The 17,059-nt window shown below is 42.7% G+C and overlaps 1 protein-coding gene across 15 annotated transcripts in view; it reads right to left on the bottom strand.

Annotated features, from left to right (window-relative positions):
- EPB41L3 (erythrocyte membrane protein band 4.1 like 3) overlaps nucleotides 1-16,835 on the bottom strand; it is a gene marked incomplete at both ends in the record, with an annotated part of 86,187 nt that extends 69,352 nt beyond the window's left edge. For 12 of the 15 annotated variants that reach the window (XM_079717206.1, XM_079717214.1, XM_079717217.1 and 9 more), the window contains 2 exons: nucleotides 13,618-13,815; nucleotides 16,647-16,829. In XM_079717206.1, coding sequence (XP_079573332.1) covers nucleotides 13,618-13,815; nucleotides 16,647-16,829 — 381 coding nt within the window. Of the gene's footprint in view, nucleotides 1-13,617; nucleotides 13,816-16,646 lie in introns of those variants that run through there. The other 3 variants (XM_079717211.1, XM_079717210.1, XM_079717212.1) reach the window with 2 other exon arrangements.
- Nucleotides 16,836-17,059: the final 224 nt, after the last annotated feature.

Below are 17,059 nucleotides of genomic sequence, written 5' to 3'. Positions count from 1 at the left end.
GGTAAATGGGTGTTAAATCTTAAACACAAGCACAGTTACCTCCTGTTCCTATTTAATACGATCATTCAGCATTTCCCAAACTGTCAGATGAATGATTAGCTGATATGGAAGCACTGATAATATTCTTTCCAGGTTGGGAAAAAAACCCTAGAAAGGGAGAGTCAAGATGAAATTCACTTTCTTGCATTTAAGAAATACTTCCCAGTGTCTAATATACTCTTAGGTGATAAGAGGAAATCTCTAAACAGTGTGGAGGCTACGATCCTGTGGTTTTGTTGTTGTTGTTGAAAAGACTTAACATTTTTAGAGCAGTTTTAGGTTTGCAGCAAAATTGAGGGGAAGGTACAGCGATTTCCCACATACCCCCAGCTCACATATATACCTGTGCCCAGCCTCCCCCATCATCAACGTCCCCAACCAGGTACATTTATTACCATTAATGAACTTACACTGACACATAACACACCCTAAGCTCCTAGTCTGCGTTACAGTTCACCGTTGGTGTTGTATATTCTATAGGCATGGACAAATGTATAATAACATCATTGTATCAACAGTATCCTACAGAGAATTTGCACTGCCTGAAACATCCTCTGTGCTCAACCAATCCATCCCTCCCTCCTCTGACCCAACCCCTGGCAACCACTCATCTTTTTACTGTCTCCATAGTTATGCCTTTTCCAGAATGTCCCGGAGTAGATGGCATCATACAGTATGTAGCCTTTTTCAGATTGGCTTCTTTCACTTAGCAACATGCATTTAAGGTTCCTCCACATCTTTTCATGGCTTCATAACTCATTTCTTTAGAGTGCTGAATACTATTCCATTGTCTGGGTTCTAACACAGTTTATTTATCCATTTACCTATTGAAGGATAAAAGCAAACCTCTAAAATGTATGAAGCTATGACTCTGTTTTTATGTTAAAAATCTACCACTCTCTATACAGAGTCTTTTATATTTATATTCTTAGAGATAAGGCCCAGAAGGATCTTCCTTATGCTTTATAGCGTGAAAGTTCCATAAGGTTAAGGAGCCTTTCAAATTAGCCAGTCACTGTAGGTCCAGCAGGGTTTCTGGAACCTGTAAACACTCTCTCTTCCACTCACAACAAGTGAACTCTAGTTTACAGGTGAGAAAACAGAACACTTTAGAGGACGAATAGCTTACAAACAAATGGCAAACCAAGATGCCACCCAGGCTGGCGCTACTATCACATACCGCCTCCCACAGTTTAATATTCTTAGGCTCAAACTTCAATTCTTGGGCTTCCCTGGTGGCGCAGTGGTTAAGAACCCGCCTGCCAATGCAGGAGACACGGGTTCGAGCCCTGGTCTGGGAGGATCCCACATGCTGCAGAGCAGCTAAGCCCATGCGCCACAACTACTGAGCCTGCGCTCTACAGCCCGCAAGCCACAACTACTGAGCCCACGTGACACAACTACTGAAGCCCGCGCGCCTAGAGCCCATGCTCCGCAACAAGAGAAGCCACCACAGTGAGAAGCCCGCGCACCTCAATGAAGAGTAGGCCCCGCTCGCTGCAACTAGAGAAAGCCCATGCACAGCAACGAAGACCCAATGCAGCCAAAAATAAATAAATAAAAGAAATAAATTTAAAAAAAAATTTTTTTTTAATTCAGTGTTTTAGAGAGTCTACTGAGAAAACTTATTCTACTGTACAACTCTCTGGTCTGCTTTGATTCGTGATACCTTGATATATATTCAATTATTAAGACACCGGTACATTATGAGTTTCATAAACACATTTGTAAAAGCCTGGGTGTGAATTATCCTTTTTACTAAAACACTACATGCCAGTTCCACTGCTGGATGAAGGGATTCAAACTAAAATTAGAGTTCAACATTTCCACTATTCTTTCACGGACATATTTCGAGCAGTGCAGCATATTTCAAGCAGTGCAGCATAAAAACTGACAGGGCAAGGACCTAGTGTATAGCACAGCGAACTACATTCAATATCTTGTAATAATCTATAATGGAAAAGAATCTAAAAAAGAATATATATACATATATATCAATATATGCATAAGTGAATCACTTTGCTGTATGCCTGAAACTAACACATTATAAAGCAACAATATTTCAATAATAATTTAAAAAGAAACTGACAGAACAAGTGTCTTAGCAGAAGTCCCCAGCTACTTAAGAAAGTTAAAATTTGACACAGCTGTATCCAATTTTAAATTAATTTTGGGTTTTTAAATGGCCCTCTGTTTACTGGAGCAACTACAGATGCTCTGAGCATGTCTGTCTGATACAGAAACCTTGAGAGAATCAGTAAATAGAAGGAAAATATAAAACCTTGGCAAGAATGATTAATAATACCTTTTCCATGTATCGACAGCCCCAAAGGAAGCTTGCGCTTAAAGCTAATACACTATTAGCCTCAAAATAAGTGCCCAGACTGGCCAAGGTAATTTATTAGTTTATGGCCAATAAATGTCAGGGATTGCATACATGTTACTAACAAAAAAGCAGGGAAGGAAGCTCTTCAGTTTCACTAGGTAACATTTTAGCAGAGCTTTTCCCTCTCCATATTTCCTCATTGACTTCCCCATCTCCTATTATTTATTTGCCATATCCAAACAGCAAGAAGACTGGACTGAAATATCACTAGGATGGATTCTCCCTTCTTCCTTTGCTATAGACGTTAACATGATCATAGGAATACCACAAAAGGTATTCTTGAGTGCAGGTGAATATCTCCTTTTAAGTTACAACGTTTTTCAAACTAAGAAGTCCGTATTCACCTCCTTTCTTGTGCCAATCAGACGCTGGACCATAAGGCGTAGGTGGCAGCTAAATCCTGACACTAACTGCTGCCTGTATGCGCTTCCCTTTTAAACCAGATTGGCTGGTGCGTGGATGCCAGTAAGTGTGTGCAAGCTGGTTCTCTGTAACTATTTCACCGCGTCCCTATAACAGGGCCTTCAACATCACACTGTCCTCCAGGCTTCCTGAAACTACCTCTGAATTTTGTTGGAATGTGTGTGTACACACACACACCACGTACATAGTTTGCAGGACTGAACTAGAGTTCACGCCCTCCTCCGACCCTAAGAACCTGTGATTCTACAAGACTTCAGCTCTGTAGTCAAAGAGGTCATGGGCGCTGTTCGTAGGCGGCGGAATTTTGAGACAAGATCAAAGACACCCGCCTCTGAAACTGAAGGTAACAACAACAAAAAAGGTAATATCAAATTCAAGAGATGGTCCACCATGTAGAAATCTTCTCAGGTTATTAACTAACTTTGAAATGATTTTCTCATCTTGTAGTTGATACCAGTGGTCTTCTTCCTGAACTTCCCGCAGAGCCAAGACTACGTCAGTGAAAAGAAAGGCGTCTATTTAAATGCTAACTAAAGGGAGATGCTAGTATCTTGAAAATTATAACCTGTCTTTCACAGGGGAAATGCTGTAATTATGAAATGAACTGGCAATTGATCAGGAAAATTAGAAAAAAAAAATCACTGGTGAAACCTGTTTCTCTCCAGAAGGCATGGAGACTATGGCCCCAGTTCAGACGTGCCTTTCCGCTTTGAGCAGGATGGTGTAACAGCTGTACAACTTGCTTCAAGTCATTCTACGTTAAGGCAGAGAGGGGAGTCGAGCCTGGAACTCTGTTCCCTTCCCCAGTTTGAAGAGCTTCTGCATGATACCCCCCCAGCTGTTTTCCCCTTCTTACTCAAAATAGTATTGTTTTTCTACTCTTCATAGAGTATCTTTTTCTTTTTAATTGAAGTGTAGTTGATTTACAGTGTTGTGTTAGTTTCTGGTGTACAGCAGTGATTCAGTTACGTGCATATATACACATACACACACACACATATATATAAACATATATATTCTTTTCCAGGTTCTTTTCCATTATAGGTTATTACAAGATATTGAATATAGTTCACCGTGCTAAACAGTAGGTCCTTGTTGGTTATCTATTTTATATATAGTCGTGTGTATATTTTAATCCCATACTCCTAATTTATCCCTCCCCCCTTTGGTAACCATAAGTTTGTTTTCTATGTCTGTGATTCTCTCTCTGCTTTGTAAATGTTCATTTGTATCATTTTTTTTAGATTCCACAAATAAGTGATATTATATGATATTTGTCTTCGTCTGACTTGCTTCACTTAGTATGATAATCTCTAGGTCCATCCATGTTGCTGCAAATGGCATCATTTCATTTTTTTTATGGCTGAGTAAGTATTCCTTTGTATATAAATACCACATCTTCTTTATCCCTTCATCTGTCAATGGACACTTAGGTTGTTTCCATGTCTTGGCTGTTATAAACAGCACTTCTATGAACATAAGGGTGCGTGTATCTCACAGAGTATCTTATTTCATGACAGTACAGCCAAAAGCAAAGCCTTGGCAATCCTTTTGCGAAATTAGGTTTAAGAAGTCTTGAGAAGGTAACATCCTTTCCACTGACTCAATCTGTCTCCTGGATAAGATCTGCCCATAACCTCAGGGCCCTTTTGTTTCCAGGGGGGAGGCCTAATTACACCACTTCAGCCAGAGTCAAGTTGCCCCATTTATTAAAAGGAGAGTGCCTTTAGCGTGTCTGCTTCCAGCTGCCAGCAGAGGGGAGGGGAGGAGAGAGAAGAATGTAGGGGTGAAGCGGGGAAGAGAGAAAGGAGATGAGAAAGTGAACAGAGGAGGAAGCCCAGTGTGGCCTCACTTCCTTCTCCTTACCCCCAAACTACATGCATAACTAATATAGAAACATAAAGTAGAACTTGAAAGTTTCATCACAAAATTTAGAAAAACTGGTCCATTTGATGTCAAATGCTTACAGAATTAAAACTAAAGCAGATAGTTAAATACATTATTAAATAATTTGAAAAGCAGATCTTTCTCCTTCTATTTCTCTTTGTGTCCTACTATTTCACAAGTCCATGCTGGCAGTAAATACTGTATTTCGGTTTGTTCTGTCTGCTGCTAGAGACTTTGGATGTTTTGATGCCCCCAGTAAAGAGCGTCCTGGAGCAAAAGGTAGGAGATGTGGGTTCTAGCCCTTCTCGGCCCTTTCTGGGCTGTGTGTCCTCTGGCACAGCATGAACTGCCCTGGGCCTATTTCTTCTTCAGTGAAATGAGGTAGGAGACAAAGTTATCCCCAATGTCCCTTCCAGATCTAAGACTGTGGACCCTATGAGCAAGACAATGCCCTATCTAAGCTTGAAGTCTTTGTCTCTCTTGGTTTTCAGTGCCTGGAACGTAACAGGCCCTCAAGAAATACTTTATATCAAAGCCTCTGAAAAATTAGTAAAACTCCTTGGCATCTTTTGCACACTGTGTGATGTTAGTTCTAGGGACCGGAACTGTTGTAAACAAGAAAAAAGAAGGCTCATTAAGACAAATCATAATTAAAACTTGAATGATGCGCTCCCTTGTTAAAAACTATTTTGGTGCCTGCCACGTACAAACTGATCAACGTCCTCAAGAAAATACAGAGATTTGAATGAGGTGCCTGGTGGAGACAACATCTTAAGAGATTTTTGGAACCTGTAATAAAGGTCCAGTTCTAGGAAAGAGGCTGAAGAAGCTCAGTGGTGGCGGAGACTCCTGTCCGGCTTGGCCCTGCGTGAATGCGAGGCTGTGGTCGCTATATGAGGGATCAGTTGCCGTCCAACAAGCTGGGGAATGAGAAATGCCTTGGACTAAAGCAGGGAAGAACTTCCCTTGCTTCTGGGGCTATGGCTGAGTTAGAGTGGACACGAGCTGGCACCTGGCACGTGAAGCAGAATGGTGCCAGGCAGGATGACGCTGACTAGGAACTCAGGAGCAGGGTTTCGGTCCTTTGCACCTAAGAATAGCACTTGGAGTAACATGTATTCTTTTTTTTCCCCCAAGATCAGGAACAAAACAAGGATGCCTACTCTTGCCACTTTTATTCAACATAGTTTTGGAAGTCCTAGCCCCAGCAATGAGAGAAGAAAAAGAAATAAAAGGAATCCAAATTGGAAAAGAAGAAATAAAACTGTCACTGAGTGCAGATGACATGATGCTACAGACAGAAAATCCTAAAGACGCCACCAGAAAACTACTAAAGCTCATCAGTGAATTTGGTTAAGTTGCTGGACACAAAACTAATATACAGAAATCTGTTACATTTCCACACACTAACAGGTAATTCTGTCTTTTATATGCTCTTTCCCCAAACCTCAAGTTAAGCCTGAACCCCGGTGTGCTAAGCGGACATATTTCTGGAGAAGCAGCCACGAGAGAGCAGGACCCTCCTCCGCTGAGCCCAGGGGAAGGTGTCAGTGGCTGATCCATCATCACCTAAGGCCACAAACAGAGTAAAGGAAGTTAAAAGATTTTTTTCTAGAGCACATGTGAAAACTCTCAGAGGGGGAAGATGCTGAAGGAGGCAAATTTTAAGCAAGTCAACTAGATATAAAAATACCAAAGTTTAATGGGATTTGGTTGGAAAAACAACAAGCAAAGTAAAACCTCAAAGTTTAATCACACGATGGTGAGAACTAGAAAACGTGGATTATTCTTAAACCTGGAAGATTGCCTTCTTCACCAAATAGGTAATGAATACCTACTATGTGAAAGTCAACCACCATGTTATATGAAAGACAAAGATAAATAAGACACTGCAGGCTGGAACGGGTAATGCACATTTCGCTTACGAAGCCCCTCTGCCTGAACGCAGAGCACAGAAGTCCATTTCATCAAATCAGCAACACAAAGTAGGTGGAAAATACAACGAGAAAGCCAAGAGTTAAGGGAACAGCGGAGTGAAAAAGCAAACCTGGGGTTTCGGCACCGCATGTCAGAATATTAACACCTGGAAAACAAATCTCCCATCGGGCCTTCACTCCATTTGACAACTGAGAGTGAAGTCAAAAAGAACTCCCCAGGGATTATTACCTTTGATAAACAATCACCCCAGTATGCACAGGCACTCAGGTTCAAATTCACTCAGCTTCCAAAACACAACCCACGGTATGGTGATATGCCCCAGGGTTTTACCAGTTTTATTTCTCGACAAATATACTTGTTTTTAACCTTCGTACTATGTAGGGTGTTTACTAGACCATGCCTGCTCTCATGAGGGATTATCAGTCTGTTACTTTTTGAAAATGAAAACCAGGAGAAAAGTTTTAACAATTTTAATAAAAGGGTTTGTTTTTCTTAGTCAAACCTTCATGAGGTCATATCTGAACACCTTGGGAAGGCTGAACATCGACTATGTCAGGTAAATAAGCAGGTGCCTATTAACTGCCCTCGTGTGTAACTGTTCCCATGGTTGCACCAAAGAGTCATCACACAAGGGAACCAAGTTAATTAAAGCCCTGCCGTGGTCGGGAGTCCCTGGGGGGCACTGATCTTCAGGCAGGAAAGCTGCTGCTGCAGGACTGGGCCACTCGGTTACAGCACGTGGCAGATGGTCTGATGTAGTAAAGACATAAAGTTGAACAGAGACCCACTGAGAGGTTAAATCGTAATTTATACGATTACACAGAATCAAAACCTCTGACTTATGTAGTTGTTGAAAGAACAATACTTGCAATAACAATAAAAATTCTTATTTTTAATTTTTTACAATTACTATTTCTTATAATCCATGAAAGGCAACAGGTGCTCTATCCAACTTTCTGGATTATGGCAATTCTATTTGATGTCTAGTCAGGAACTTCTAAAGGGATCGTAAGGCATTTTAATCATGTAACCTAGAGAAGCTGGAAAATTCAGACACTGATTTTGTTTTTCCAACCAAATCCCAGTGAGTGGAATACATGAAACAAAAGTATGACTTGAAACGCTAACTGGATCACGGGCAAGACAGAGCATTTAGAGATTTTTAAAACACTCCCTTCCTGACCAGTAGTCAAAAGGTGACAAAAGCACATTTAGGGGATGGAGTGCAATAAATTCCCTTCTCCTCTCTGGCCCCTTGGAAGCATCTCTGGGTGGTATCAAGAAGTGCTTTTTGGAGTGAACGCCACTGTTTCTCCGATTCCGGCAGGATCTGAATGGTACTCAGTCATGGAGCCCATCAACCAGCAGGCCTCTGGACACAGCCAAACCTGAGGGAGGGGGTGGGACAGGCTTTTAAGGTTTTACTGCTGCACTTGAGTAGCTTTTAGATTTGCCCCAGTCTAAAAGGGTGCAAGGGTCTCTCCAGCGTGGCTGAGTCACTGGTACTTCCCCTGGAGTTCCAGGCCCGCGTGGGGTTACCTGGGACTCAGAAGCACTGAGTCTCGCTCACTATTTAACAGCAACGTGCGGGGCTCAGGAGAGAGAGCCCAGGTCCCCGCGCACAGAGAAACACGGTGCAGCCTTGTGAGAAACACCTGGCCCACCTTCCGTCTCTTTTGCAGTTATGCTCAAGCCTCCTCCACTGGTCAGGTTTCTTGTGGAGAACAAACCAAACTACACCTCAAAATGGCTTAAGATGTTTCTATGTGCAGCAGCACACCTATATTAGGAAATATGGACTCAAATTTCAAATCCTGTCTGACTTAGTTTCCTAAAAGCATATCAGACTAGACACAAATGAAACATTTCTAACTGGATGGTCATCAGGAAATTCATCTACTCTAATCAGACTCAGATGAGTCCAGGAACCCAGAAGTAATGGGATTGAAATAAACATGATAAGCACTGCTTCCTGCTGTGAAGGGGGTACTTTTATTTTCTCTTTTAAAATTCAAGTTCAAGAAATGAACAGCAACGATGAGGACAAACTGGCCATAGGAAGTAGCCTGCATTTTCTAATGGTCCAGTAAAATGACAAGAAGGGAACAGCAGTATTAGCGATTATGCTGGCGTATGTGACAATCCGGTAGCCTACAAACATTGCCCAAACGTGTATATCAAATTACTTACTGTTAAGACCCTTTCTTGTATTTTACTCATAGTAAGATCCTTTTTCTTTTTTTAATTAATTAATTTTATTTATTTTTGGCTGCGTTGGGTCTTCATTGCTGTGCACGGGCTTTCTCTAAGTTTGAGGCAAGTAGGGGCTACTCTTTGTTGTGGTGTGCGGGCTTCTCTCATTGCGGTGGCCTCTCTTGTTGCGGAGTACGGGCTCTAGGCTCACGGGCTTCAGTAGTTGTGGCACGCGGGTTTCAGTAATTGTGGCTCACGGGCTCTAGGGCGCAGGCTCAGTAGTTGTGGTGCATGGGCTTAGTTGCTCCGAGGCATGTGCGATCTTCCTGGACCAGGGCTCGAACCCGTGTCCCCTGCATTGGCAGGCGGATTCTTAACCACTGTGCCACCAGGAAAGTCCTATAAGATCTTTTTATATTTTAGATAATCAAGACTAAGAGTTTGAAAAAAAATTACTGAGGAAAAACATCTCTCAAATGGAAAAACACTGAATGCCACAATGATCTAAGCCTATTGCTAGAGGGAAATTCGAAAACTCCAGTGTAATCGGTAAGGTCCTCCCATCAGAACACCGGGGGCGGGAATTGCAGACTTAATCAGTGTCCAGTCACTGCTCTCAGAAAGCAACTGCTTCTTGTGTCTTGCTTTTCAGGGTCCTGGCTTTCTACCGCTGTAGCACTGCTGGGCAAGGGGAAATGCTACCTTGTGCTTTCAAAATGCAAGAGAACTATAATGAAGGCATAGAATAAGCCACAGGGGAATAACTGCTAGGCATAGAGAGCTCATTAAAATAAAATGCCTTTTTTGATGCCTTATTCAATGCAACAAACGTTATGCCTGTTATTGTCTCCTGCATCCTGTTCGTAATTCACAACCGCACGTGTTGGGGGCAGGGGTCGTGGAGGCCATCCTGCTTCTTCGTTCAGAGCTTGGTGCCTCTTCTCTCCGGGATCTTAGAGCAGGAAGGGGCACGAGAAGCCACTGGGTCTGAGATTACACCCAGGAGCCGCTGGTTACCAGAGATGCACCTGTGCTTTCTGCTGGAATCCCAACAGCAGAGCACACATCATCACGAGGTTGACAGTGACCACTTTAAAACATTCTTTTTCTGCTTATTTAAAATCTGACTTCCTGTAACTTCTTCCTAAGTTTTACTTCCTATACGTTAAAAAATGTTATGACATTCAATGACAACCCTTCCAAGTAACTGGAAGTAGCTGTCCTGTCTCCTCCTAACCCTTTTTCCATCTTCAACACATTCTTTCTTGAATCATTTCGCATGGGAAGGTTTCAAACTACTCACCATCCTGTAATTCTCTGCTGAATAAGCTTAAGTCGGAGTTCACTGCTATTATCATTGTTAAACTGGTACCATTTATCAAGAATCTGCTACATCCCAGAGAGTGTAAATCAGTTATCTGCTTTCATCTTCTCAATAATGTCTTATTTCACCCCTATTTTCCTGGTGAGGAAAATGAGGTTCAGAAGATTTAAGAAGTTCCTTGAAATCACTCCCCAGTCTGGCGGCTCTGGAGCATGTGTATCATGTGTGAATTACACAAATGGGACCTCCCAGCAGGGGAACGGGGGACGACTCACTGCCTTCCACAAACTAGACACTACACTCCCTGGAGACAGCCTGTGATTTCCAGAACATTCCTGACAGCCACACTGCACTGCTGGTTCCTGCTGGGTGTGTAATCACCTTAAACCCAAAGATGAGTTTCACCCGAACTGTTACTAAGTCTGCCTGGCCCTTCCTCTAAACCTATTTCTGTTTTGCACTTGATCTTTAAAAACAGAGAGAAGTTTTACCTCCCCTCCTGCTAAATGTTATCTTGCTACTTTGCTTTAGTGTCCACACCATCCATTTAAGAAACCTGGATTCTGACACATGGGCTGTTCCTTACTTCTAAAGCCCTTATCACTTAAAAAACTTGTCCAGCTGTTTTTGCGTGTGTGCTGTGCCTTCATCCAAGATTCAGTTAACAACTCAGTTTTGAGGAGAGTAAAGGCTGAGGGACACCTTCTCTAGGACAATGTTTTTCAACCTCTGTTTACCTGCTAGACCCCGTGTACCTCGCCAGCAGAGCTTTACTTTTCATAGTTTGTATCTAAAAGCAGAGGTATTTTGTTTTTGTTTCGTTTCATTTTGTTTGGTGCGTTGGGTCTTCGTTGCTACGTGCGGGTTTTCTCTAGTTGCAGCGAGCGGGGGCTACTCTTCATTGTGGTGTGCCAGCTTCTCATTGCAGTGGCTTCTCTGGTTGCGGAGCACGGGCTCTAGGCGCACGGGCTTCAGTAGTTGTGGCACGCGGGCTCAACAGTTGTGGCTCGTGGGCTCTAGAGCGCAGGCTCAGTAGTTGTGGCGCACAGGCTTAGTTGCTCCACAGCATGTGGGATCTTCCCGGCCCAGGGATTGAACCCGTGTCCCCTGAATTGGCAGGCGGATTCTTAACCACTGCGCCACCAGGGAAGTCCAGCATTTTGAATCTGCTTTTTCAACTAGCATCTCATCGCCACCTTGAGAACCACGTCACCGATTCACGACCCATTTTTCTTATCCAGCTAGTAGGTGACACACAAACCCATTTCACTTTAGCATCTCCATGTTTCTCCATCTTCTCCATGGCTGTCAGGATGTCAGTAGCGGCCACACCTTCTTCTGTTGTGACACTGAGAATATTCTGCTGACAAGGATTTGTGTGTCCCAGAAAAAAAGTTACTCTTAAGAATCTGACCAATTCATAAAAATACCCTATTATAAAAGAAAATAGCTCACCAACCTTGCCATGCCACTCACAATCTTCACAGTGACATTAAAAGTAACACTGAATGGTACCCAGAGTTAATTACAAACCAAAAACGCTGTACTGAAAAACACAGATTAGCTGGAATGAATTTGAAGCACGGGATATAAAATAAATTTAGCAAAAGGATCAGCATGACGTGCACTGGGGTCAGCCCTGAGGCATTTATTCTCCCTACAGGAAACACTATCAACTTTCTTCTAGACTGTTATTTAGAAAACTCTGGTAGTCGTGACTAGAGGACTGCCAGGGAACCCTATTTATCCCATTACATAGATACAATCAGTAGAAAGACTTGCCTCCAAGTTAAGGAAAAAAGCTCCTCTTGACTTCGATGAATTTTTCCAGAAGGGAGATCCACACTGGAAAAATGCAACCTCGCTAAAGGTTACAGAAGTGCTTTAAGCTTCATAGTAAAAGCCAGGTAAAAGTATATTATCGGATCTTCTCATTTCCAGAATAAACATCTAAATCAATAATCGAACACTCTGGGCTAAGAAATTAGCCAAAATCAGAGCCAGCGAAATGAAAGAAATGGACCTGTGCATTGCAAACCTTAGAACATACGTTTTATTCCCTGTAGTAACCCACTAATATTTGTCATGTTATAGGATAACAAAAATTCTCTCAATTAATATATGGTAGACCGAATCTCTTTTGATCTAAGAGTTTATCTAAAACTTTTTTTCTACATCCCTGCAATCTGTAATAATTTGATAACCGCCCCCCACCCAAATGATGTTGTCAGCATGAAATGGATTTGAATCTTCTGTTCCAAGAAAAGCACTGGTGCATGAGTGCATTATGCAAACTATAAGGAATGAGACGGGGGCTGTTGGCAGAGAAAGAGGAGACAACTGAACGCGGACGATGGGGGATCAGGTGGGCTTGCTGCTGGCTGTGTCTTGAGAAAAGAGAAACGGAAATGCATGGCCACACACAGATGAACGCTGGCTGCGGAGCCAGCAGATTCTCAGCACCCTGGGGCAGAAGAGGGGACCAGTGGAAGCATGTGGTGGGTGGGGCTGGCACAGAGGGATGTGCGGTGCCCATGTAGGACCAAGGGCAAGAGGATAGAGGTGGGAGAGTAGCTCTCTGAATGAAAATATTCAATCTGAAATGGAATCAACTTACAAAAAGAGCAAGCTGCTGCTCCCTCCCAGCTGGGGGGAAAAGACGCGGGAGGTGGTGGACGGGGCAGACCTGATTCTCCGGCCAGAGTTCACGCCCGGCCTGTGTCCTCGTGATACCCGGGAGCTCAACAACCATCCATCGCCGCCACTCTCAACAGCCTGTGTCGCTCTCACTTGTTAACCCGGTCTGGCCAAACATCTCTGACAAAAGTCATTCACCTACCCCTTCTCTCAGAAGAATTGTTTTCTTTACAAAAAAACCACAGAGGAGCACACCCCTTTACACTCGAGCTGCAATGCCCACCACCACGTCCATTTTAAAAACTACCCGTTCTCCAAGCAAGAGAAGGACATTCACAGTTCAAATCATCCTACCGCTCCTGTATACAGAAATCCACAAGTTTCTACCAATTAACAACTTGGCCGTAAGTTACGCAAACAGAAAAGGTAAAATCCATTTCAATGTTAGCTCATAGCCAGGATATTAAAGAACACTTGATTTTTAAGGCCTCCAAAACGTTTTTCCTACCATGGAAAGTATTAGAGATTTCTTTTTTTTTTCTTTCTTTCTTTTTTTTTTTTTAAAGAAGACCACATTTTTCTCTTGATTGTAACATTTTGGGGACTTTATAAGTATTTTCAGTAATTTGATCCTCTGTGGAGACTTCGGAAATAATTTTGTGTTTAGAAACTGGGTCTGAGTAATTTTCCAGAGTTCTGGAAAAACAAAGAGGCATCTTGTATGCTTTACACCAATATTTCCTAGCTCTCAATATCTGGGACAAAAAAAAGTTTTAAAATATACATTTACCTCTACATCGCAGGTATATTCTGATCCATCCAGAAGTATCACTTTGCTCTGCATGCTTTTAGGCTTTTTGACAATCTTTAATGGAGATCGAGATAGTTTGCTGCTCGATGATTTCTGAGAAAGTTTATCGTCTTCAAATTGCTGATATTCGGGCTGTTTGGCAGGTCCGGCAGCAAACTCCTGGTCCTTGTCAGTGACCTGTGAAGAGCAAACAATGGACAGTTTTCATTGCAAGACAGGAAATAAATATTGCATTGCTCAGGCAATAACAGGCTTTCCTATTTCCTAAAGGATGAGGGATGTCTGAATTAGGATATTAGGAATGGATATACATATACAAATGCTTATAATGCTAACAGTCACACTTAAATAACTTCTGCAGTTTAAATGTACCCATAGGGCCTTATTTCAGTTTGACTCAAGGATTTACATTAGCAGTGCTAAGTTCTTAGCAAATGCCATCAAGATTCCACTAAGCAAAGGAGGGTACAAAAATGGGCTCCTGACTTTTTAAAAAGGCATTGGCTTTCACAGACATAGTGGGAAGACTTATGGTTACTGGAGGGGAAAGGGTGGTAGAAGGATAGATTAGGAATTTGGGATTAACGAATAGACACTACTATATATAAAACAGATAAACAAGGACCTACTGTATAGCACAGGGAACTCTATTATCTATAGTAACCTATAATGGAAAAGAATCAGAAAAGGAATATGTATATATATGTATAAGTGAATCACTTTGTTGTACACCTGAAACTAACACAGCATTTATACTTCAGTTGGAAAAAAAGAAAAGGCACTGGGTAGTATAAGCCTTAAAAACAAAGAAAGCATCTAAGATTTAACCTAAAGTATTCTGCTTCTTTCATTCACTGGATCCTCCTTTATCCCATGACCCATAACTGTCCCATAAACATACCAGGTATCTGATAAATTGTAAGGCCTACATAGCTTCAAGTATTAATCTTCTCAGTAATTTTACAACTGTTAAAATATCTGATTTAGCTCTAACTCAATTCAGTGAAGCCAGCAGCACTGAAATTCACTACAAAGTAATCCCTTAAGTCTGCTTCCCCCTTCACTGTAATGAGCTGGTATAAGAACAGATCAAATCTGTCCAAAAGCTTTAATCTGCTTTCAAATCACAACAGTCCAGTCCAAGCTAGACTCAGAACTGCAGAGGACAGCCTATGAACAATAAAATCCTCCCCTCAGTCAGTCCCCTTGGCAGTCTCCCTGTGCACGCCTCTCCAACAACTCTTTTTCTGCCCTTTTTCTATGTATTAAATGACCACAGCTTCCATGGTCTGCAAATACACTCTGAAAGTCCAAAGGAAGATATGTTCTGAAACTCAGTTTGGGCCCCTTACATAAGCACAAAATTTCCTCTCTCATGAATATGCCACCACCCTGGTGGCGAAACTTCATGGGCTGGAGAGTAAGACCATATGACAGTTGCAGCTTTCTCAAGGTCACCAAACTAGTCAACTGGAATTCAGATCCAGCCAAAGCCCACGCTTTAATCATCACGAGATACCAAAGCACACTTCATTCTACCTCGAACATAACTGGGCACCCGATGTGAATCAGAGAATCTGAGAGTGGAAGAATCTTAGAAAATTATCTTTTCTGATCTCTTCGTTCTGTAAATGAGTAAGCTGAGGTCCAGAAGACTCGAAAGAGTTCTGAGACCACTGAGATAACCAGGGGGGAGGCAGGGCTACAGTCACGTGACTCTGCCGCAGTCACCCTTCCCTCCGGTGGCTTCGAATCACTCCTCTTTAGTTTCAAACGTCTGACTACAGAAAGTCAATCCATTTATTAAATACACATGTCTAATCGTGTCTGGGTATGGAAACTCTTCCTTCTCTCCAATTTCCCCCACTTTCACGTTTATTTCATTTCAGAGTTAAGAGGAAAGAAGACAGAAAAATCCAGTCTAGTAATTTTAAAATTCTCAAGATCTGAAAATTAACAAACAAAACACTACCACCATCACGCCTCCACAAAAAGAAAAGATAAAGGAAAACCATGATGACAACACCTGCTCCTTTGATGCTGTTTGACAAGTTGAAGGATAACCCCCAGCTCCCTGCACAAAATGTCTGAGATCAGACAGAGCGTCTATTTACAGAGCATGAAAATAAACATTACTCTTTATACCAGTTAAAAGCGGAACTTAAATACCATGGGAAAAGAAAGAAAATAATCAGGCTGTAAATACATAGTGGTTTAAGGCTATACCAATGTGTTGTGTTTTCCAAAGACATGATGCTTCCTTCATATCTCTTAACATCTTCTAGAATTTCTGGCTTGACACAAATACTTCCAACCTATAAGAGGTCAACCATGTGTAGGGGCTCCCAGATTTCCTTAACCCATGAGTCGGGACCCTAAAACATGCTCATTCCAGGTTTGAAGTTTCAAGCCAAAGAAATTTAAACACGGATTCATTCAAGACCCGGGTATAAATCGTGCTTTATATTTTGTAGGAAAGCTTTTAAAAGGAATAATCACATATCCATGACAACTTAAACATGTTTAGGTAACAGAGCTGAAAACAGACATGTCCATGGGAGAGGGAAAGAGGCACGAACACCCACTATGAGCAGTTGGCAACCTTAGGGTCAGAGTGGCCCCAGGGAAAAATCACAAGAGCTCTGAACCCAAGGCTTAAATAAACAACCGGGCGCATAATTAGAGCTGCCAGAGTAGTGTCTAGCCTCCCTGTAAACCCAGACAAAAACCACTTGACGGGCAGTCCAGATTTCAGTGTGAGTTCAAATGCTTTCATCAAAGGAAGGCGTCACCAAGCAAGGCTGTGGAATGTCATTCACTGAAAGCCTTAAAATAGCCTAACTTTCCATCTGCCCAGGACCAGAAGGGGCCAAGCAGATGACCCCTGGTGGTTCCCTCTAGTGCTAAGAGGCCAAGATCAGAGCAGAGCCTGGAAAAGCTCAGCAAACATTCTTTCATGGGTTTTGGGGTGGGGGGATGCTCACAAGTGCGGGGTGGTCCAGGCTCACCTCCTTCCTCACGGGCGTGCTGTGTGCTGCCGCCTCCTCCAACTGCTCTAGTGCCTGGGGCTGCTCTTCAGTGCCCGGCTCGGCTGCTGGCTGTGCCCCCAGCTGTGCCCCCACGTGACCCTCCTGGGGCTCGGCCTCCTGCTCCGGCTTCGATTCCAACTCTGATCCCGATTCGGTTGTCATGGTCGATTGTTCTGCAAGCAGAAAGCAGGAAGGGCCCATCACTCAGTGCCATGACCTCCCCCAGGCAGGCAAGAAAGGCAGGAGGTTACAGTGAACAGCTGAAGGGAACCAGCACAGGAAAGATGGAGAAACGCTAAGAACCAAAACACGAGCCCACCACACACACCTAACAGCAGCCTTGTCCAATTCACCACAAGGACGGGTGCCCGTCGACGTCTCAAAAGGAACGT

The sequence above is a fragment of the Hyperoodon ampullatus genome, assembly GCF_949752795.1.
Source record: "Hyperoodon ampullatus genome assembly, chromosome: 13".
Classification (NCBI taxonomy): Eukaryota; Metazoa; Chordata; class Mammalia; order Artiodactyla; family Ziphiidae; genus Hyperoodon; species Hyperoodon ampullatus.
The sequence above is the reverse complement of the archived record's forward strand: the minus strand, read 5'-3'. Positions and strand labels throughout refer to the sequence as shown.